Genomic DNA, 22,117 nt, shown 5'->3' with positions numbered 1-22,117 from the left:
GGCCGGTTCTGACAGCCACGATCCGAGATCCATCTCGACCTCTATTTAGATACCACATACCCTCATCACAATGGCTCTGAAGCGCATCAACAAGGAGCTCAAGGACCTTGGCACGTAAGTCTCTCTCCTCTCTCTCCCCCTACTCTCCGCTTCTGGCTTCTGCCCTCATCCCTTCCGCCTTCTTCCCCGGGATCCTGGCTTCGCCATCCCCTCGGTCTCTCGATCATCGCTAGGTGCCGCTCTCTGGCTACGTCCATCGTCTGCAGCCCAAGGCCGTTGTGTGAGGTGGGGTTTGATGAGCGGGGGTCTCACAAACCGCGGCTTTTGGGTTGGACGCTCAGCTTCTGGCGAGCCTGGAGGGTCTGGCATCAAGTCGCACCTTGTTTCGCTTCCGAGCATCAAACTTTCATGTTGAAAACCGACGCTGACCACCGCTTAGTGACCCGCCATCCTCCTGCTCCGCTGGTCCCGTTGGCGAGGATCTGGTAAGTTGGATCATCCTTCCCCTGCATGCCGGCGCCGAGTCCATCAACGGATGGCTGTTATCCGATTCAAACGACGGCGACGGCGACGGCGACGGCGATGCTGCATACAAGGAAGAATCAACAAATACTAACCCGCTTCGCAGTTTCACTGGCAGGCTACCATTATGGGACCCGGTGATTCACCATACTCAGGAGGCGTCTTCTTCCTGAAGATCCAGTTCCCCACCGACTACCCGTTCAAGCCTCCGAAGGTCAACTTCTCTACTAGAATCTACCACCCTAATATCAATAGTAATGGTAGCATTTGTCTCGACATTCTTCGAGACCAGTGGAGCCCTGCTCTGACCATCTCTAAAGGTAACCCTTCCCTCCGCAGCACTGCAAATCCAAACGAGCACGCAAACTGACACGTCAAACAGTCCTTCTCTCTATCTGCTCCATGCTCACGGACCCGAACCCCGATGATCCTCTTGTGCCCGAGATCGCACACGTGTACAAGACCGATCGGCCCCGGTACGAGGCGACTGCTCGGGAGTGGACCCGCAAGTACGCCGTCTAGGCAATACCAAACGGTTTCTTTTTTGGGGGGTTTGATGGCGCTGGGTGTTTGACGTCCTCTATCACGCAATGACGGTGCGGCATGTCTGACGAGCTTCCACGCCATCACCGGGCTGAGGGGGGATGACGTTTCGAACATGGACAGTCTGCGAATATATTGTGCTGTTCCACCATCTCTTCGCATGTACCGCGTGATGACGCTGGAGGTGAGACGCATGGCCGGCGGACAGGTGGCAGACTAGACAGATATATCCGCTATTCAAGGGCTTATGCGGCTGGACTTGACTTTGGGCTTGCACAACAACGTTTACTCTGCATCCAACAACAGGCATCTGATTTTATGCGTCTCCTAGAATGTTTTTCCTAGCCGGTGATGTGAGGGTTGTGACTTGCAAGTTCCAAGTTCCAACGCAGACTTGCGCTTGTAGCCCATCTGATGTTTGTCATAAACGAGTCTGGTCACCTATGACGAGCAGTTGAAAGCGCATAATGACGGGGATTGAGCTGCGTAGTGATGCTTCAGTGGTACCGGCGCGTTTTTGATGCCAGATACTGTATCTCTGAACATTACAAACCCCAGCCATAGAAACGTCATATGCGCACAACTGAAACAAGTAGTTGTAGTAGTAGTAGTAGGGTTAATAAGGAAGTTGTTGAAATGCTTAGTGAGTTCGTCCTGAATCAGAGATGAGATGAGGCAAGAAAGTGAAGGCAAGAAAGTGAATGATAAACGAGGTCAGCCAACTCTTGAATAGCGCCATAGCAGTGAAAGCTCGTTGCCTTTAACAAGAAGGCCATTACATATACCTTGGTACACAGTCTATAGAGAGGGATTGAGCATGACCTGGTGGGTAGGCAGTCTACAAAGAAGGGGAATACGTCCGTCTAAAGTAAGACATTTCATGACTACAAGTAGCGGTATAAACCTAAAGAACGGGCAAATGCAACAGTCCCGACGCTAAAACATACAGATATTAAGAAGAGAGCCATTATAGAGTCGTAATGATGGTAGTTCGTCGTTGAATTGACGCACTAGGTTGCAGACTGCCGGGTTACATCGAGGTAATGAGACGGATAAGCCAAGGATCTTTGCACGGGAGAACCCATGGTTAGCGTGACGATGGGGGAAAGAGACTGGCGGCACTTGAGGTTGAGACGTTGCTACATGTGAGACTGGGAAGTACTCTGCTCTTTGTGAGAAAATGATGGATACCTTATGATTTAAGAAAAAAGATAACGAAACAAAAACATCGGCAAAGATTCTCTAGACGCAAGAAGAAGCCAAGACCCGGGTGTGGCGGCGAGCGGGAAGCGCCAAGGGTTAGGAAGCCGTCACACCTTTTGTCGCATCTTGTTTCATGTAGCCTTGCGACTCAGCCTCCTTTTTTTGGTGCTACTAATCAGGCACCCTTTCGAGCTGCTGCTGAAGATAATGCAGGTAATGGGAGTGGAAATCAATGCGATGCGGGGGAAACAGAGATGCTATTCGCCATCCTTGGACTCTTGTAGGGATGACAAGGGAAGGGGGGTGGGATGAAGGAAAAAAAAGTAAAACGGCAAGGACGAAGAAATCGAACGATTTTCCACCTGTTTGCGATGGAGGTGAAACTTGGATGCTGGCGCGTCCTTTTTGGCTGTTTGCTTTGCACCTGGGCTTTCATCTGCCTTTTTGTAAGCGGCGGTTTTTGGTTTGAACGAATACGGCTGCTTTTTGGCCTTTCTCTAGGGTCGAGGCAAATACATTATGTGTAGGTACTTGCAGTCTTTTGGCAACAATGTCGGAGTTGCTCGGGTGTAGAGAGGGACTCTGGGATCTGATTTGTTCTCAACGGCTTCCTTTGAGGAGCAACTTATCTTGACTCTCTCTACTCCTACTACTTGACTGCTACACGGCATAGATACCGACTGCCGCTGACGAAGCTGAAGGGGTTTCTTGTTTTCTCGCTTGGAGCCGGTGGAGAAGGTGGCCCTGGCCTAGCAACTCCGTGTTAATATGGGAAAATCTCCGTCTAGCCTTGTGTTAGTTAGCATCTTCCATCTCCATGGCCATGGCCTGTCTGTGTTGCAAAGGTACTGGCGACGCTCCGTGACACCAGATGGACAGAATAGACAGAAAGACAAAGAGATGGAAGGAATAGCATCCTCCGCGCATAATCATAGGATCAAGCTGGACAGAGGCTCGGACTTGTCCTCGAGGCTCTCGCGCCCGAGTAGAGACTTGAACCGAAAGCAACAAACAAGGCGCCCTTGGCATCAAACCAGCCCGTCAATGGTCTGTTTCGAGACGTCGGCAGCGCGGCCGCTGATTGGCTGCGACGAGGGACTGGGAGCCGAACTCGATCGTGTGGTTCGCCAGACGTTCAATTTTGGCTTCGTCTGCATGGACGAGTTTCCGCATCCTGTAACACGGACGGCGGCAGCGAATCCCCGGCCGTGCTTTTTATCTTCTGCTTTCCTTATGATTACTTGTTAGGAGTTATCTGTCGTAGTAGCGGCAGTGACTGTCGTCTGATTCCTCTCTTTTTCCCTTTATTCTTCTTTTCCCTTCTTCTTTCTTTGATTTAGGCGGTTGGAAGTAGTAGCACTATTATTCCCCCTTGTCGCATCCTGCCCATTCTCCTCCCAGCTGGCAAGGGAAGCTTCTTTTAATTCTCCTTTTGTCTCTAGCTTTGTTACTTTTGTCTTGTTGGATATTCCCGTGAGCTGCGTTGATCGCAAAAGCAGGTCGAAGTTCAAATCTTCTGGTATGGTTGTCTCCCATCTACTCTCCAGTAGCGAGTGATCTTGCTTTGCGGATTGGTTCAGATAGTCGAATGTCGATTTCGTCTTCTCTACGCTTTTGATGCTAACGGGCTGGATGTGCTGGAATAGACCTCGGGATATCTCTTTCGTTTCTCTTCTTCTCTTCGTCCACTCATTCGACAGGCTGCCGCTCGTTCAGCGGGATCTGAACCGACGACACTGCCTTGCGCTTCTAATCCGGAGTAATACTATCCATCATTCACAGCGAATCGGCCGAACATCCTACGGAGGTCTCGAGGGAGCAGAGTTAACGGAGTTGCGCCGGTCAATTGCACCATTGCGACAATCAACAAACCTCAACAAACCGCAAATCCACACAGCTCGTTTTTCAAGATGGGCTACGAGGAGTATGAGAGCTATGAGCGGCCGACGGAGAGATCCAGATGGACTCCCCTGACGCGCATGTTGCTCTCGGGCGAAATGACACAGGAGAAGCAGCAAGAGCTGACGGCACGAGAAAAGTTTGACCGATGGATGATCAATGAAGGATACAGAAGAGTGTACGTTGGACCTTGGTGAAGTGGGATGAAGCATTTTCGATCAAAGACAAGGAGAAGGAAGTAGATGTGAGAAAACCTCGGTTTTTGGCTGACCCCCAGTTTGCGAATAGATTCGTCTTCGTCTTCATCCTGGCGCATGCCCTGATCTTCGCCTTTGCATGCGTCCACTACGGCGTCAAGGACAGTTTGGCGACGTCTCGGAGCACCTTTGGCTTCACCTTTGTCATTGCCCGAGCGGCAGCGCTGGTGCTCCACGTCGACGTCGGTATCATCCTCTTCCCCGTGTGCCGAACGCTCATCTCGCTGCTCCGCCAGACGCCCCTCAACGGCGTCATCCAGTTCGACAAGAACATCACGTTCCACATCACGACGGCCTGGTCCATCGTCTTCTTCTCCTGGGTGCACACGATTGCGCACTGGAACAACTTTGCGCAGGTGGCGGTCAAGAACAACCTGGGCATCTACGGCTGGCTGCTGGCCAACTTCGCGTCGGGCCCCGGCTGGACGGGCTACGTGATGCTGATTGCGCTCATGGGCATGGTCTTCACGTCGGTCGAGAAGCCGCGACGGGCCAACTACGAGCGCTTCTGGTACACGCACCACATGTTCATCATCTTCTTCGTCTTCTGGGCCATCCACGGCGCCTTCTGCATGATCCAGCCCGACGTGGCCCCTTTCTGCACCAGCGTCGGCCCCGCGGCCATTGGCGTCTTCTGGCAGTACTGGATGTACGGCGGCTTCATCTACCTGGCGGAGCGCATCGCGCGCGAGATCCGCGGGCGGCACAAGACGTACATCTCCAAGGTGATCCAGCACCCGAGCAACGTGTGCGAGATCCAGATCAAGAAGGAGAACACCAAGACGCGGGCGGGCCAGTACATCTTCTTCTGCTGCCCGGCGGTGTCGCTGTGGCAGTACCACCCGTTCACGCTGACGAGCGCGCCCGAGGAGGACTACATCTCGATCCACATGCGCTGCCAGGGCGACTTCACCATGGCCGTGTCGACGATGCTGGGCTGCGAGTGGGACAAGAAGGGCGGCTCGAGCAAGGTCGTCGGCGTGTCGGGCGACGACACGACGGACCCGGCCCTCAAGCGCGTGCTGCCGCGCGTCTACGTCGACGGGCCCTTTGGCTCGGCCTCGGAGGACGTCTTCAAGTACGAGGTGGCCGTGCTGGTCGGCGCCGGCATCGGCGTCACGCCCTTTGCCTCCATCCTCAAGTCCATCTGGTACCGCATGAACTACCCGCAGCAGAAGACGCGGCTGCGCAAGGTCTACTTCTTCTGGATCTGCCGCGACTTTGGCTCCTTTGAGTGGTTCCGCTCGCTGCTGCTGGCCGTCGAGGCGCAGGACGTCGACAACCGCATCGAGATCCACACGTACCTGACGGCCAAGATCAAGGCCGACGATGCCACCAACATCATGATCAACGACGCAAACGCCGACAAGGACGCCATCACGGGCCTCAGGAGCCCGACCAACTTTGGCCGCCCCAACTGGGACATGATCTTCCGCGGCATCCGCAAGCTGCACACGCCCTGTGAGGCCGGCGTCTTCTTCTGCGGGCCCAAGGGCTTGGGCAGTTCGCTGCATGTGTACTGCAACAAGTATACGGATCCTGAGTAAGTATTTGACCGTACACCGTTTCTCCTTCTTCCATGATTTTCAGGGGGACTAATTTGACATGTCCCATCTTTAGGTTCTCGTTCGTCTGGGGTAAAGAAAACTTTTAGAGGGAGGGGGAAATATCAGGGATTGTATACGATGCCCGCATGTCTTTGTTTGTTGTTGACGGCCTTGCATGTTGTTTTCCTTTCTCTCTCTCTTGATTCTTTGTCTCTCTGTGTCGTTTCTCCAGCGCAAAAAATGAATCGATATTACTACCCGCCGCCATACTTGCCTCTTCCCCCCCCCCCCCTTTTTTTCCGTCTTGCTCGTGCCTTTGTCGACTCTGTTCTCTCTTACGATACCTGGAAAGGAACTCATAATAGTTCGATAAAAGTCGTTTTGCGCTGGACGCATGTGCTTGCTGGTAGCTGTGTGGCGAGATGCTAAAATCGATAAGGAGTAGAGGGAGTTGCGAGTAGGGTGCAAAGAGAGACGATTTAGACCAGCAATATCTTGGTTGATACTGTGTCTCGTATTCGTGTATGGAGTAAGCATAGAACCTTGAAGTTGTTAAACTTACAAGTGAGATCGCGATCTCGATCGACGGCGGGAGAGCAAACTGTGATCGATTGATATTACCCCAAGCACCATATACATGCTTGTGCGGGATCGTGTCAAGCTCAAGTACCGTCACTGAACAGATGCATTCAGACTGCCCTCAGGGTGAGCTTGCGCGTACTATATCTTTATCATCATACCTAACTTACTTTAATGCGTGTACGGGGTTGACAAAAGTCCTCATACGAAATACGGCCTTCCTCACATGTAACCTGCTGTATGAATTCTGGCCTTCTACTGGAAGTTCGGAGGGATGTTGTTGACTGTTTTGACAATGAGCGGACGGATAGCCGGGCAGCCGGGTTTCGACGAGAGACCTCGGGCGATCCGATTCGTTATCACGGGGCAAGATCTCACCGTCCATAAGCAAAGCGTTTTCACGGGCCTTTTCCGGCCCTAGAGTATCGTCACGAGGGTTCGTATACAAGCATACCCAGGAGAAACCGGTAATATATACACTTAGTCTCATGTAGGAAGGCGGCCGTCTGACAGCTCCGTCGTCTGGTTCCAACACATACATACATACCTCAGACATACACGATATTGTCAAGCTGGGGTGATTCAAAGATAGTATGTAGGCACTAAGGACGAAGTAAAACAGGATGGGAAGAAATGCATCTGCCTTGTAGTAGCCCTCTCAGCTCAGCTGGCATCATCGTTAGCCCGCCACCAGCCTCGTGGCTCAACAGGCGCAATCTCTCATGCGGCGCCGTTGGTCAGATTGAAGCAGTAGTTGCCCTCCAGTGCTCGCTGGTCTGTTTGTGGCTTTCTTTTCCCTCTGTGGCTCTTTGATGTTATTTTGGGATATTTCGGGAGATACATAAGAGTAGAGGAATGGATGACGGGTTTGGATGGAATTGGACTGAGACATTGCTGCTTGCTGGCATGTAGCCGTTGGACATGCGGGCTTTTTGTTATTGCCTTCATTACCCTACAAACGTCCATTCTTGAAAGACAACCTGGGCTTATGACGTTGACTAGACTTTCAATGTCTACGAGTAGATTCGTGCCAAGGTGCCTCTGCCTGTACTGCTATCTTGGCGGCGCAAATCATGTCCATTGAATCAATGGTGCAGACCGAGTGATGCACTAACGACTGGCTAGCGTTTGATCGTGCGAATTCTGTTAGTTGGTGAGAATGAGCTTGGCACGTCATTTCGCATAACGTCGGACTCGTCTGTAGTTCTTTTTTCTTACGGCTTCTGGGCAGCGGCCAGAACACCAGATTATGAGAGATAATTGAATAATCAAGTACCGGTACTTGCTGATCGCTGGAGGGACGGGTACAGAGTACGGAGTCCGAGAACGAACGAGGGAGAAGTTGCCTGCTCCGGTGGACTGTGCAATGAGTCGTCATGTTTCGAGATGACTTGGTGGGTGCAGCGATCAATGATTACAGATGATACTGTACGAGTACATACTGCCAGGTCCGAGGTAGCATCAGACCGATGCGTTACGTAGCAGTACATACATACTCCGGACAAGCTGTGCCTGTTATCAGCTCGTAAGTACATACTCGATACGGCAACTGACAGGTGGCTTCGACTCGACCTGGGCTCATTTCCCTGCAAGAAGGGACCTGGACCCTGATTTGAAAATACCCTCTGCCTTTGCTCCGTATCATCGTCTTCCTCTTTTCCCACTTCTTTCGCTCTCCTCGGTGCAGGAAAAAAAAACCGCTTTCCCACTCTTTTTTTCCATGTTCGTATTCCGGGGTCACCCCTGGCATCGCCACTTTTAGGCGCTAGTCCCAACACGGGCAAAGCGTGCTGTGTCTATTCCACTCCTGTCTCCTGAGGTCCCGCGTGCAAACAGCAAATCCCGGACTAGCCCAACAGGGTCGCTCTCCGTCTCTTTCTTGCTTTTGCTTGGGCGGCGTAAAATGTGCTGCAAATTTGGTTTCTTTGCTTGCGAGAATAATACGAGTAGTAGTAGCCTCTGCTGTGGCGTCAAGAGGTAGCTGTACTTGACTGTGGCTGTACCTCGAAGAAGTCCTTGCACTGTCTCCCGTCTTTACTCAAGTCAATAGAGCTCTGAGCTCCTGGCGGCCTCACCTAGCGAGCTTCCAGTTTAGTGGCGGCGGACCTGTAGCAACCCGCCTGTAGTGCACTGAGAGCGCTGCGCCGCGGCCACTGGCATGCTGCGCAGGTTGCCGGCACACGCACCACCACAGGTACCGCTACCCCGCTGGGCCTCCCCCCAGGCACTGCTGCAGGTACCTGGTACTGGCCGGGCATGCGTGGCTTCTCCGGAGTCCGCGTGAGCCACTGCCACTGGACGGATCTGCTGGCCCCGTCCAAACAATCGGGCCCTTTGTGCTGTCCACGGGTCTGGTCTCTTGGCTTGCACTGTCTTTTTCCTGTCAAGAGCCCCCAGGGCCCTTGAACCTGCTACATGTACCTACTTCCACTTCCACCCTATCCGACCGCTTCCACTCGCTTGTTTCACTCAATCTTACCATCGCCGTCGACCTCATTTTGCAGCTTCGTTTTTCCTTTGTCCCAGCAACCTCGCGGAATTTCGTTTATTGCATGGCATCTCCCCCCAGCGACTCATAGCTTGGCCGAATCCCGATCATCCGCCCTCCTTCACAATGCGCCTGCCGGTGGCCCTCGTCCTCGGCGCGCTGCTTGGGGCCGCCCAGGCATCTGTGGTCGTCCGACAGGACAACACCGGCTCAGATACCACGACGGCTCCCGCCCCGACCAGCGGAGGCGGCGACTCGTCGACCTCTGCGCCGCCCGCCCAGACAACGCCGCCTCCGAGCTCGACGCCTGCGTCCTCGTCGTCCTCGTCCAGCAGCACCTCCGCCGCCGACAGCGACACCACCGTCTTCGAGACCGAGACCGTCACGGGCCCTGCCGGCAAGCCCATCACCAGCACCCGGACTGTGACGGCGACCAGCAGCACCACGGTTGTTGTGACGGCCACCGTCTTTGTCACGCACACTGTTACTAGCAGCGGCGGCGAGACAGCCACCAAGGTCGTCTTTGACACCACCACTGTCTTCGCGACGCCCACCGACACCCCGCCCGCCAAGAAGCGCGCTGGCGAGATTGCGCCCAGGACTGCGATCGATGCCGTTCCTACTGGTGCCCCCGATGCCGACTACCTGGCCCAGTCTCTGGCTCTGCGCGACCTGGAGGCACGCGCCATCTTCACCGAGGTTGTGACGGTGACCGTTGGAGGCGGTGGTGGCTCGACTGTTGTTGAATCGACCACCCGGACGGTCAAGAATACAGCCACCTCCCGCACCACCATTACCAGCACCGTCACGACGACCGACCAGGTCGGTGCCAAGACGACGATCACTTCGACCAGCCTCCTGACTGTCACGTCAACCCTTGTCACCACCGGCGTTCAAGAGACAACCACTCTGCCCCCTCAGTCCTCTGGCTCTGGCACGGGCGTTCCGGATAACAACGGCAGCCATGCCTCGGACAGCTCCGGCCTGTCTACGGGAGCCAAGGCTGGCATTGGTGTCGGCGTCGGCGTCGGCGGTCTTCTCCTTCTTGGAGCCCTCCTCTTCCTCATCCTGAGACGTCGCAACCGCGGCCCTCGACCTGAGCACGACGACCTCGTTGGCGCTTCCGAGGTTCCCGTCGGTGGTGGTCCTGGCGGCGGCGGCCTCAATGGTGGAAGCAGCGCTGGCCAGCCTTCCATGTCATCTCACACCCCCTCGGCAGCGGCTTTCTTGGCTCCCGGCCGTGTCCCTGTCGCTCCCGAGGGTTATCGCGGAACCGCTCTTGGAGATGGACGTACTGGATATGCCAAGCCAGAGCCGTACGGCTCCGCCTACACCCCTAGCCCGACTACCACAATGGCTCAGACCACCAGCCCTGCCTCGTTCGAGAGGGCGAATCTGGTTCCTCCTGCTCATGCCGACGCTGCTGAGCTGCCCAACGACAACCCGAACGCCTCGAAATGGCACGATCCCAATGCCGCTGAGATTGACGGCCACGCTCTCGTGAACCACCCGAGCGGACCCGTTTACGAGATGCCCGCCCAAAACTACCGGTAAAGTGGGAGACGAGAGTTCACTAGTTGTTGGAGAGTGAAGCTATATTGGACCGGCAGAAGGGATGGCATCGTCCTAACAACCAACTATATCCGTTGGGAGAGCCAGCCCACGGCTGCGGCGGGAACATACAAGGCATGTGTCTTTTGTATATACTTGTCTATACCCCGGCGTGTTCACCTTGAAGTGGGCTTAATGAACAGGAGGGAGCGGCTTGGTGATTCTCACAGTCCTGGACGCTACCTGGAGGAGGGACGATTCTTTGATTTTGACGTGACGCACGATATTCGACGCTAGAGGAGAGGCCATGTGCATATGACGACGCCGGGGAATTATGGAAGATGTTACCGGACACATGTAACGAAAACTGGAGAGCACATGGAGGCCTTTTTTTCGTTTTGCGCTGTCTTGCGTAGCCGCTTTATGTACCTTTAATAATGGACCGCTTCAATTCTTGACCGTTTTCGAGTCTCCCATTGACATACATGAGATCTATCATGATCCGGAATAGTCGCACAAGCCCTTATACCAAGGGGGCAAGACGCCTTTCATCCGGTGCGGTTCGTTACACGTGCTCATGACGAGATCTGTGGAACGAGCAGCAGAAGGAACTGCCGGTGGGCGATTACCAATCGAAGGGAACTTCGTCATACAGTAGTATCACGAATCGGAAGGATCGATGGACGCATGCCGAGAAGCGAGCCCAAGACTCTGCTGATAAGCCTCTATCCGCAGATGAATGGTGAAACCAGCAAGAGCGTGTCACCGAAAGTACGCTACCAAAGGGAAAGAGCAGACAGTCAAGGAAAGAGCCAAGCAGAGAGAGTTTTTCATTAATTTAAGGTACCTTAGGTATTTATCGACCTTTTTATTTTCATCCATCTTGTTTATTGAGTCCAAGTTCAGCTTTTTTTTTCCCCAGGGGTCCGATCTCCGGGCACGCTAGCTGATTTGCATATGGCCGGACCACGCCACTCTTCGAGTTACTTTGCGAGCCTATTTTTTTTTTTTCCCCGATAGGTTCATACGCCTGTGACTCTTCTAGGTGTCATTGTGGACACTTGCTTTCTGCTTCATTCCTCGAAGAACTTGATTATCCCCATGATTGACGGAGGTGCTGGTTGAGTTGTTTTCTCACGGAGCTGCTTCTGGGTATTACTAATCTATATGAGACATTGCGGTTGTTTGTCATTGACCATGTCGAACTGAGTTGACGGCTCTTCCTTTCTGAGACAAATCGACTCGTGCGAGTGGCGGGACGACAGGACCGGGATTGAGATAAGAGAAGAGAGCCTTGTCCGCCTTTTCCTCTTCAACGGTTGTTCCAGAGGCTCCCGAATTCTTTCTGGGAGAGACTGCGGAGTTGTCGACTTCAGTGGCTTCGGCGTCACGTTGCAGCGCAGTCGAGAGAATCGCTCGAGAAGAGACAATCATCCAAAAATGGCGACGGCAAACACAGCCCCGGGGCTTGTGCCCAGTGAGGACGACAAGAGGCTACAGACTCAAGATCCTGCCGCTGTGGAATCAGATGTTGAGACGCTTCTTCAAGGCGCCGACGAGAAGAAGTTGCTGCGAAAGTTGGATCTCTACATCATTCCACTGGTCATGGCGCTGTATCTATTCAGTTTCCTGGACAGGTGAGGCATTCTTCTTCCTATGCCGGTTTCTGGTGTTTGAGCGCAGAAAGAAGAGGAGGGCCCAAAGACATTGGCTAGCTAACAAGCTATATAGAGTCAACATTGGAAACGCTCGCTTGTACGGCCTCGAAGAAGATCTCAACCTCTCATCCGAGCAATTCCAGGTTGCCGTCTCCATCCTCTTCGTCACATACCTCCTCTTCGAGGTGCCGTCAAACCTTGTCCTCAAGCTCTTCACTCCCCGACGCTGGATAGCGTTCATAGTTACAGCCTGGGGCATCATTGCGACCCTCACCGGCCTCGTCCAATCGTACGGCGCGCTCATCGCCTGTCGCCTGCTCCTGGGAATCGTCGAGGCTGGCCTGTTCCCGGGCCTCAGCGTCTACCTCACCTTCTTCTACACCAAGCACGAGCTTGCCCTGCGGATAGGCTATCTTTTCGTCAGCGCTGCCATCGCGGGCGCCTTGGGAGGGTTGCTGGCCTACGGCATTGGCCACATGGACGGTGTGTGCGGCATGAGCGGCTGGCGGTGGATCCTCATTATCGAGGGCATCCCAAGTGTGGTATTTGGTGTTGTTACGTTGTTTGCGCTGCCGAATGATGTTCCGTCTGCGTACTTTCTCACTGAAGAAGAGAAGCTGCTGATGGAGGAGAGGCACAAGCGGGACTATGGCAACACGGCCTCCAGCCGCGAATTTAGTCGGCGAGACATGATCAAGGCGTTTACAGACTGGAAAGTCTGGGCGTTTTCCATTGCGCAGTTTGGCGTTGATACCATGCTCTACGGTGAGTGCCTCTGTCAGAACGTCTCCAGAAGAAGGAAGCAATCAATAACCAATCATGTTGTTTTTTTCTTCAATGTGCAGGATTCTCAACCTTTTTGCCTACAATCATTGACGCTCTCGGCGAATGGAGTGTTGCTGAAGTCCAGCTGCTCACGATTCCATGCTATTTCCTCGGGGCAGTGGCATACATGAGCATTGCCGTGCTCTCTGATCGGCTCCAGATGAGAGGCGTGTTCTGCGTCATCTTTGGCCTCATAAGTGTTGTTGGATATGCCGTCCTGCTGTCTGACTCGTCACCTGGAGTGCACTATTTCGGGTGCTTCCTCGTTGCGGGCGGGCTATACGTCGTTGTCGGTCTTCCAATCGCTTGGGTAAGCCTGAATCCTTCCGATCTCCATCATACGAGCGACAGCTGAACATGTCAAAACAGTTACCCAACAACGCCCCTCGGTACGGCAAGAGGACGACTGCTACGGGCCTGCAACTCACCTTTGGCAACATGTCTGGAATCATGTCCGCCTTTATATAGTAAGTTTCTATTCGAGCTTTTGTAGCCATATATCTTGTCCTTTTCTCTAACCACGTCGTTGCAGCCCTGCGGCTGATAAACCGCGCTTCATCCGCGGCCACGCCGTCTCTCTCAGCATGGTGGGCGTGGGCACCTGCATATACGGCTTTCTCTGGTTCTGGTTCTGGAGAGCAAACAAGAGTCGCGACGCCGGGGAGTTGAGCGAGGAGCATCAGGGACTGCAGGACGATGAGCTGAAGGAGTTGGGAGATGACAGCCCGCACTACCGATATACGATTTAATGGACTCGGCGAAAAGAAATGCGATGAGATGCATGCAGTCTTGGATATTGCACATCTTACATGACGACATTGGATAGACGGTTGACTAATAACAGGAGATTCATGTTTATGTTTTCCTTGATCTTGAAGTAGCAGGGTTATGGCTTCCTAAACATCTTCCTATAGACTTCGCACAGAGACAGCAAAGATATCATGACAAAAGCTGCAGTATTATCATTTCGTCATAAAATAAACCTAAAAGAAAGCTATGCTTGAATCGTATAAAAAATGAATGCATCCGTCATAAACGTCGTGTATCTTCATCAAGATGCCCTCCTCCCAACCACCTTGACCAACCGATCCCTTGGCACCGCAGACCTCACATCAACCCCACCCTCGTCCTCGCCGATACTGAACAATCGGCGAACATCAGAGAGCACAAAATCGCGTTTCACGCTCTCGACATCTGTATACGCCCTAGTGAACCCTCTCTTTAGGTACTGCATTTCCTGGAAGCGTCTCCATGCGGAGTTCTCGTAGTCCAGGGTCCTCCTTTCCACGAAGCCCTTCCAGCGGCGGTATTCTCCTTGCTTGGACCACTGAGCGAGCCAGGGGTCGATGAGGGCTTGGACTGCCGGGGAGAGAGGGAAGAAGGGCGTCCAGATGGGTCTGCTGATGGCTAGGAAGTTGAAGGCGTGCAGGGTGGCGAGCGGGAGGGAGATTTGGGCTTGTGCGAGGTGGGAGAAGGGCTGTTCCTCGTTCGTCTCGTTGCTGATGGAGGAGCTTGTTTCGCTTGACGGTTGATCGTTTGGCTGAGAGTTCTCGCTATGATTTTCGAGGATTGTTGTGGGAGTGAGCACCCTGCGCAGTTTTGCCAGAATCTCTTGAATGTCTGGCGCGTTGATATCGAGGTCCTTGCGAAGATCCATGGGGAACCACTTGTGCTCGTGCAGGCTAATCATGTCCTGCTTGCTCTTACAGTCCGCGCACCACGAGTTTTCGCAGAGAATGCAATAGAAGTAGGGATCGTAGATGGACTTGTCGCAGACAAAGCACGTCTGCAGGGCCACTGATCCCATGTAACAGCCGTCATGGTCCCACCGTACCTGAGGCCTCGTAAGAATGTACTCGGCCAGAACTGCTGTATCAGTCTCGTATCCTCCGCGCGCAAAAAGGAGACAGACGAGGTAGTCCAGCAAGAGGAGATGTTTCTCTGTGGTCCGAGGCCCGGCGAGGAGCTCATCGATGCGAGAGACGATGACCTTGTCGAGCTCGGGTAATGCCGTGGGTTTTGCTTCCAGTTCGTTCATGGCGCAGTCGACAGGAGTGAGGCCAATGAAATTTGGTTCGTCCACAATGGCGGAGAAGACATCCTTTCCCGTCTCCTGCAAGATGGTATCGCATGCGGACACTAAGCGGGATGTGATTTGCAGATTCTTGCGTGATCGAGCCATTACAGGCAACAGAGCGCCTCCATGATAGTCCTTGTGAGCCAAGTGATCCCATAGACCCCAGCGCGGCTCCAGCAGCAAGTCTACAATCGCCATGATGTTCTTGTTGCTCGTATGAGTAGCCACCTGAAGGGCGGTTCGCCACTTTCCCTTAGCCCCAGGACCTCTCTGGGCACGTAGCGGATCAGCACCGTGTTCAAGAAGCCATCTGACGTGTCTCGCTTCGGCATCTACTATAGCCAAGCCGAGAACGGTGAGACCAGTCTCGTTGTCAACGGCGTGGATGTCCAGGCCACTGCTCAGTAATAGCTGGAGGGTCTTGAAAGGCTTGTCCCCCTTGGCTTCAAAGATCCGACTGAAGGCGCTTGTAGTGTCCGAGTCCTTGTCGTGATAGATTTCTGCCCCGGCTTCAATCAGCAGCTTGACCATTTCCAGGTTTCCATGGGCACAAGCATATGCAAGGGGAGTGCAGTCAAAAGCCGTAGGGACATTGATCATGTGAGGCGTTGCTTCCAAGAGCATCTTGACAACGTCCAAATCCTCCACATCACAAGCCGTGAACAATGGGGATTCCTTGTAATAGTAGCTGACCTGGTCTGCTTTGGCTCCCTTATCCAAGAGAAAGCGGACGGTAGCTTTCTGTTTCTGGTGGCATGCCTCAAATAAGGGGGATTCGGTCATGAATCCCTTCTCGAGTTGGAGATCCAGAAGCCGGGGCTCGTGCTTCAGCAGAATATCGCATATTTCAACATAGCCTTGTCCGGCAGCCTTGTGAAGGGGCGATAATCTCTTGCCAGACTCAGGATAGATGCTCATGTCCGCTCCGTGTTCTAGGAGAAGGGACACAGTTTCAACATCTCCTTGATCCACGGCCCCTATAATGCAGTGGTCTTCGCCGTCTCTGATGTAGTTGACGTCCGGAGGATGGCGTGACTCCAGCAGCCGCCGTATAATCTTAGGAATAGGAGGACCCTCCCTCGTTACCGCTGTCTCGATCAGAGCGGTGACGCCGTAGCCTTCTTCCGTAGACGCATCTGCACCATTTCGAAGGAGTAACTCCACGATGGGTTCATGGCCTAAGTCCACAGCATGGCCCAACGCGGTAAAGGGGAAATAGTGACGCTTGAAGTCGTTCACAGGCGCCCCATAGAATAACAACAGCTCCACCATGGATCGATCTTGAGCGGCAACGGCATCGTGAAGCGGTGGCGCGCTGACCTCTGGAAGAAGCCCCGGGTATGCTCCAGCTTCCAGTAGCCATTCTAGCGCTGTATGATTATGGCTGTTGATGGCATATCCAAGGGCCGTGGTGCGTTTGACCTTGAAACGTTCGGTCAGTGAGCTGACAGCGTCCAGATTCAGGCCAGGCCTGGGAAGCAAAGCCCGAAGAAACTCTATCCTCTCAGCTCCATCGCTAGCCAGATGGATGGGTGCGAATCCGAGCATGGTAGCCTGGTTAATGTCCGCAAATGGGAGAAAGGCCTTGAACATGTCAAGCTTTCCGTCAAATATGCACCTGGCCAGCGGTGGCTCTCCGCCCAGCATCCACGCTTCTGCATCAGCACCACCTCTGATGAGCAGCATCTCCACTAAGGCAACGTTATTGGTAGTGTACGCCCTTTCAAGAGGCGTATAGCCCCACGAATCCGTAACGTTGACCAAGGCATGAAACCTGAGCAGAAGCCGGACGAGATCCAATTTGCCCCGCACGCAAGCTACGTGCAAAGGTGTGATACCGTGATAGTCACTTATGTTTGGGCTATTGCCATTGAGCAATAGGGTTTCCACAATACCGTACACATTTTCCCTTTCAGCTTGAGCTCTAGGCCTCATCAGTCTGTCCGAAGTGAGACAGAGCAAGAGAGCTGTCCTGCCACCTTCGTCTCGCGCGGTTGTCTCAACATTCCACTGCAGAACGTGCTCAACCATGGCACGGCTTCCACTAAGTGCTGCTGCCATCAGGAGGGTGTGGCCATGCACACCCGTGATATTGGGCCATTGTCTTGCAAGCTGGCCACCGGAATGCTGTTCCCTCATAAATGGCGTGCCCTGGATCCAACTCTCAAGTTTGGCCTTCCAGGGAACAAAATGGGTTGATGGAGACGGGAGGAAATGCTGAACAACAGCGACACATCCTTCTCGAACCATGGTCATTATGGGATCCTCACTTGCTGGAGTCGTTTCCTCAGCCTTTTCCTTGACGAGCCATGACCTCCAATGGAGCCATGTCTGATACTGCGGGCAGCCGATGGACAAAAATCTTTGCAGAAGCGGCACCAGCTGGGGACTGAGCGTCTTCAGCTTGGCAAGATAGCTTAGCCAGCCCTGAGCCGCGAAGCCATAAAAGGGCGCCGTGTTGGCCATCCTCTCCCCTGTGCTCTCTCTATCAGTCAGAGGCAAGCGGCTGCAAAAGCGATCCTCAAGGAGATATGTAAGGCAGACGAAGGCAACGTTGGTCCGCCTATGCTCCGGTGAAAGGTACCCGTTTAGATGGCCGCGGACAGAAGTGTGGACGGAAAACACGAGCGAGTCCGTTGGGCTGACCCAGAACAGGTCTCCGCAATATGATTGTATAGATTTGGCAAGGCCACCAGCGGGCATATCGTCCGGACCATACAAGCACACGAGAAAGTCCTCGAGCTGTTTGATAGAAAAAGCAAGGCCGACGTCTTCGGAAGCAATCAGTGTTAGGACGGTACGCAGGTGTCTTTCGCTGTTGTTGGCAGATTGCAGTAACGGCAGCATCTTCGCCTCGTACAGCCGTGCCAGTTTGGTTGGAATGTAGTCTTTTTGAAGCTCATGGATGGAGTTTTGGCCACACAGACCTTCGATTTCGTCGACCGCGAGTTTGGCGTAGAGCCAATAACCTGCTGCCTTCTGATCGATTCGCTCTTTGATCTTTTCTATCAGGTCGTGCTCTGACTCTGGCCTCGCGTTCGATATAGCCAAGAACTTCTTGTCCAAGTACAATGCGACGTCTTTCTTGAGGTCTTCCTCTGGTAGAGAGCAGCATGAGGTTGTGCTTGAGGCTGTGAAGGTGGCGTCCGTCCAGCGACTCGTGATGACCAGCTTCAGTTTGGTCGGTATTTCGACCAGATTGCTAGACTGTTTCTCCGGCCCCAAGGCGATGGGTTGCCTCAGTTGCTCCACCAGGGCAAAGAAATCCGTGAAGTTGGCCGAAGGCGTTTGCTCCAGCCCATCCACGATGAGGTATATTGTCCGAGGCGAGCAGACTTTCCGGAAAGAGGTCCATATTTCGGCAAACGCAGAAGAATCCAGTAGAGGAGGAGTAGATTCACCCACACCGCGGCGAAATTGAATGGGAATGTGAAGGAACCAGTCCGGCCACTCCTTTATCAGCTGCCAAGTAAAGTATTCCCAGGTTGCGGGTTTCTCTTCTCCCTTTTGGCAAAAGTAGCCTATGACGATGTCGTCTGGCTTGGATGACTTGAGATGAGTATAGACGGCACGGGCGAGGTGTGATTTTCCGTGTGCGGGCGCTCCTAGATAAAAGATGGTACCGCATTTTGGGTCGGTAAGCCAGTTCTTGTAGATGGCGCCATCCTTGAACCATTCGCACGTTCCGGCAGTAACATAGACATCATTTCCGTAATTGGCCTCTGACCAGCCACTCAGTGAGCGAAGGAAGTTTTCTCTGGCAGTGACATCTTCATTGTCTTTGCTCTTGCGTTCCCGGCTTTGTAAATCGTTGTCGATCCTCCACACCCTTCGCCGAGGCTTGATGATTGGAAAATCATGCCTCTTGATGCTGGGAATGTCTTCGATCGGGAGAGGGCGTTCCAGACCCAGTGATGGTGTACGGCTGATGGGCGGCGAAACAGTTGCCACAGCGCGTTCCGACAGCGTATCGACCAGAAATTGAGAGAATATCTGCATGAACTGCATGAACCTCTCGCTAAAGATGCTCGAAAACCGCGGCAGCTCCTCGTGGCTGCAGTCTATGATGTGGTCCGTATTACCCTGAAGCTCTTCTTTCTGGCATTGAAGAGGGATGACCTATGGCAGTGCGGTATAAGTAATTTGATACTTTCTTGCCTGATGAGGCAGCTGAGGGCAGGTACTTGCTGGAGACTTGTGAGAATCGACACCCAGAATACTGGCCTCTGAAGGGAGTCTTTCCCAAAAGGAGAGAAGCCTCAAATAGCTAGGTTTGCAGGTGATGAAGGCAGCGTTGATGCGGCTGACTATGGAGACAAATTCCCGAATATCTTGAGTCGTGACTCCATCTTCTGAACCAAAGGCATCGACTGTTCCTCTGACGGATTGCAGCAGTGCCTCAGAATCTGTGTCGGCGTGTGGGGTGCCAAAGAAGACGATACCGGCCAGTGCATTCTTGGTCCGCGGATATGATGGTGTCACGAAGCACAACTGGATCGCCTGGAGTCACTCTACGAGTCAGCGGTTTGACCGGCCTACGAGAAACATATGGCCGTCCCGTACAAACCTTCTTGACGATGATGCCTCCAAAGCCGTGAGCAATGAATATCAACGGTCTCCCCTAATGGACAAAGTAAGAACAAATAGTTAGAGGAGAATGAGCCACGATGAAGCACGGAGTCATACAGGAGATTTTCGGAGAGCTTGCTCCAGGCAGCAGAGCAGATCGTTTGCGTGAAATGCCGGGCTGGATGACGACAGGTTTGCGTCTACGTCGCCATTGTAGCTGAAGGAGAAGATGCGGATAGGCCTCTTGATGCGGGTGATGAACTCTTCGTCTTTGATCCAGATCTTGCCCGTGGACTCGTCATGCCATGTGGTTTCAGAATTGCCGCCATAGCCATGAACGAAGACGAGACTAGATCATGCCGTTAGCCAAGATGCTGTAGTAGTTCGTATGAGGCAAGGTCAGAGGTAGGGCTCACTCGACGTGGGGGGTTGCGCGGGACAGCCATATGAGTTCCAGATTGAACATCACCACGTCCGAATCAGCGGGTTGCTGGAGGATGCTGCTGAAGCCTGTCAAAGACGTAAGGCGACTCGAACGAACGAATGGTGCCGGCGCTATTGAGGACAAGACGAAGATGTTGATTGAAGTATAAGGAAGAGACGATCAGGTGAGGCAAATCAAGGCGAGACGGTATGGCCTTGCACAGAGCGTTCTACAAGCTGAAAGAGCCGCTTGCCAGTCCGCATGACTTTGCTTGGTACAATCCACCCAGGCATGGCGATGTTGCCTGGCCAAGCCTCGCCAGCTGAAAAGGATTGGTAGGACCAGACGGCTGTTTGGCCTCTTCTATTGGCTGCATGATGGAACTGCTGGACTAGCTGCCTGTAGCGTTGCGGCCTTGGAGCGTCGAAGGCAGAGAAAGGCATCCCTGCATGAAAAGGATCGAAGCAGCGGGATGATGATCGGAAGGATGGATGTCGTTTGAGGCGGGGGCGGGGAGGACGAGAACGATTTCCCTAGTGACGACGAAGAGAGAACTGATAATGGACGTAAGATAGACATTCGAGACAAATGAAGTTCAAACAACCGTCAGCCTTATCTGAGGGGCGTCTGTGGGTTCCAGCTCTGGATCCAGGGGAAGCGAAAGATCAAAATGGAGAGAGTTCAGTTGTGGATAAGACAAGACGATGCGATAGCCGGCGATACGAAGCACCAAGATGGAACGGAACGAGATGGAGGTGAGACAATCGGCAGCTAACGAGAGTTCAGCGGTCTCAGGGGGCCGGGACGGGAAGTCAGTGGTCGAGACTGCTGGAGCTCCAGGGAGAGTCGCCGCTAAGCTCGCTATAATGGTTGGCCAGGGGTCGATGGCGTGTGAGAACTGACGCGGACCTCGGAACGTGGACCTTTGAAGAAACGGACTCAACTCTATCAGCATCCGGCGAGGATGATGTGACGGGAGCTGCATGGATGCGACACTGAGAAGCGCAGACTCAATCAAGATGATGAAGCTAATAACGCCTGGAACGTGCAGGTGCGGGCTTTTGAATCTTCACCATGGAGGGAGGGAGAGATTCTGCCCAACCCCCGCTGGCCTGCAGCTGGTGGTTCCGACTTGACTTCTGTCCAATGCAACTATGAAGCCATCATCGGATCATATTACGATATGCGAGCAGTAGATTTATGGTGGAAAATAGAGGATTCGCAGTTGATGGATGTAAAGACCCAAACATGAGTGTTGACGCGCCGCCATTGCGTCTCTTTCTAGAGTGGTGATGGTGGTGATGGTGACCGTGGTCGTGGTGATGGCTGGGCTTGACTAACGCGCCATCCAACAATTGGTTCGGATCCAACGGCTCGACGAGACCAGAAGAAAGCATAATATAATCCCGGTCGAGTCTGCAACTGGGAGAAAACGTTGAAACCCAAGCAGTGATATCTTACCCCGTACAGGTGCTTGTTTTGATGTGCATTAGCCAAGGAATGGCCTGCATTTTACTTTTGGTATGCATGAGAGCGACTAACACGCCGTGCCTGAGATTGGCTCGATTGGCTTTTCCCCATGATAACGGGAAGCCGGCTTCCCCTCTCCAGATTGCAGCAGTAGAGATGGTGGGATTGCTGCATTTCCAGCAGTCGTATTGTATCCAGTCTTTGCCTTGATCATTTATTAGACGCATCCCTGATCCGAGGGTCTAAGTCGTCTCCATGGCCGGATCGCATCCTCCCTTGACCCAATTGACGCCATCCTCGCCATGCTTATCTCTGGAATCGACGGGATCAATGAGGACTGCTGTTTACTTTGAAAACATAAAAGGACAAGGTCTCCCCATGCCTCCATTCTGTAAATTCCTATCCATCCATCAATTATCAGCTGTTGTTGGTCCATTGGGGCTTCAACTGCTACCTCATTGCCCTATGTCATTGGGCCTCTACGTGTACCCAGGCCCAAACCATT

The 22,117-nt window shown here is 53.3% G+C and overlaps 5 protein-coding genes across 5 annotated transcripts; 4 read left to right on the top strand and 1 right to left on the bottom strand.

The window, feature by feature from the left end:
* Window positions 1-70: 70 nt before the first annotated feature.
* Window positions 71-1,044, top strand: BBK36DRAFT_1112714 (ubiquitin-conjugating enzyme; the record flags this gene model as incomplete). Its single annotated transcript, XM_024889829.1, has 4 exons — window positions 71-114; window positions 440-485; window positions 629-842; window positions 905-1,044. 4 exons carry the CDS (start codon window positions 71-73, stop codon window positions 1,042-1,044), a joined length of 444 nt encoding a protein of 147 aa, XP_024752359.1.
* Window positions 1,045-4,178: 3,134 nt separating this feature from the next.
* BBK36DRAFT_1157279 (hypothetical protein) lies at window positions 4,179-6,078 on the top strand (the record flags this gene model as incomplete). Its single annotated transcript, XM_024894004.1, has 3 exons — window positions 4,179-4,345; window positions 4,456-5,967; window positions 6,045-6,078. The coding sequence occupies 3 exons, from the start codon at window positions 4,179-4,181 to the stop codon at window positions 6,076-6,078; spliced, it is 1,713 nt and encodes a 570-aa protein (XP_024752358.1).
* A 2,900-nt stretch (window positions 6,079-8,978) lies between these two features.
* On the top strand, window positions 8,979-10,783 carry BBK36DRAFT_1134644 (hypothetical protein; the record flags this gene model as incomplete). Its single annotated transcript, XM_024892374.1, is given in 2 exon segments — window positions 8,979-9,021; window positions 9,032-10,783. A coding segment is annotated over 1 exon segment (1,413 nt), but the record flags the coding sequence as incomplete, so codon positions are not given.
* A 1,246-nt stretch (window positions 10,784-12,029) lies between these two features.
* BBK36DRAFT_1166908 (MFS general substrate transporter) lies at window positions 12,030-13,821 on the top strand (the record flags this gene model as incomplete). The annotated part of the gene is made up of 5 exons (XM_024894979.1): window positions 12,030-12,226; window positions 12,321-12,925; window positions 13,093-13,382; window positions 13,442-13,539; window positions 13,605-13,821. The coding sequence occupies 5 exons, from the start codon at window positions 12,030-12,032 to the stop codon at window positions 13,819-13,821; spliced, it is 1,407 nt and encodes a 468-aa protein (XP_024752356.1).
* Window positions 13,822-14,123: 302 nt separating this feature from the next.
* Window positions 14,124-20,184, bottom strand: BBK36DRAFT_1157276 (hypothetical protein; the record flags this gene model as incomplete). Its single annotated transcript, XM_024894003.1, has 5 exons — window positions 14,124-19,268; window positions 19,359-19,649; window positions 19,717-19,770; window positions 19,836-20,067; window positions 20,135-20,184. The coding sequence occupies 5 exons, from the start codon at window positions 20,182-20,184 to the stop codon at window positions 14,124-14,126; spliced, it is 5,772 nt and encodes a 1,923-aa protein (XP_024752355.1).
* Window positions 20,185-22,117: the final 1,933 nt, after the last annotated feature.

The sequence above is a fragment of the Trichoderma citrinoviride genome (genome assembly GCF_003025115.1).
Source record: "Trichoderma citrinoviride strain TUCIM 6016 unplaced genomic scaffold BBK36scaffold_3, whole genome shotgun sequence".
Classification (NCBI taxonomy): Eukaryota; Fungi; Ascomycota; class Sordariomycetes; order Hypocreales; family Hypocreaceae; genus Trichoderma; species Trichoderma citrinoviride.
This window is presented reverse-complemented; position numbering and strand designations above follow the sequence as displayed.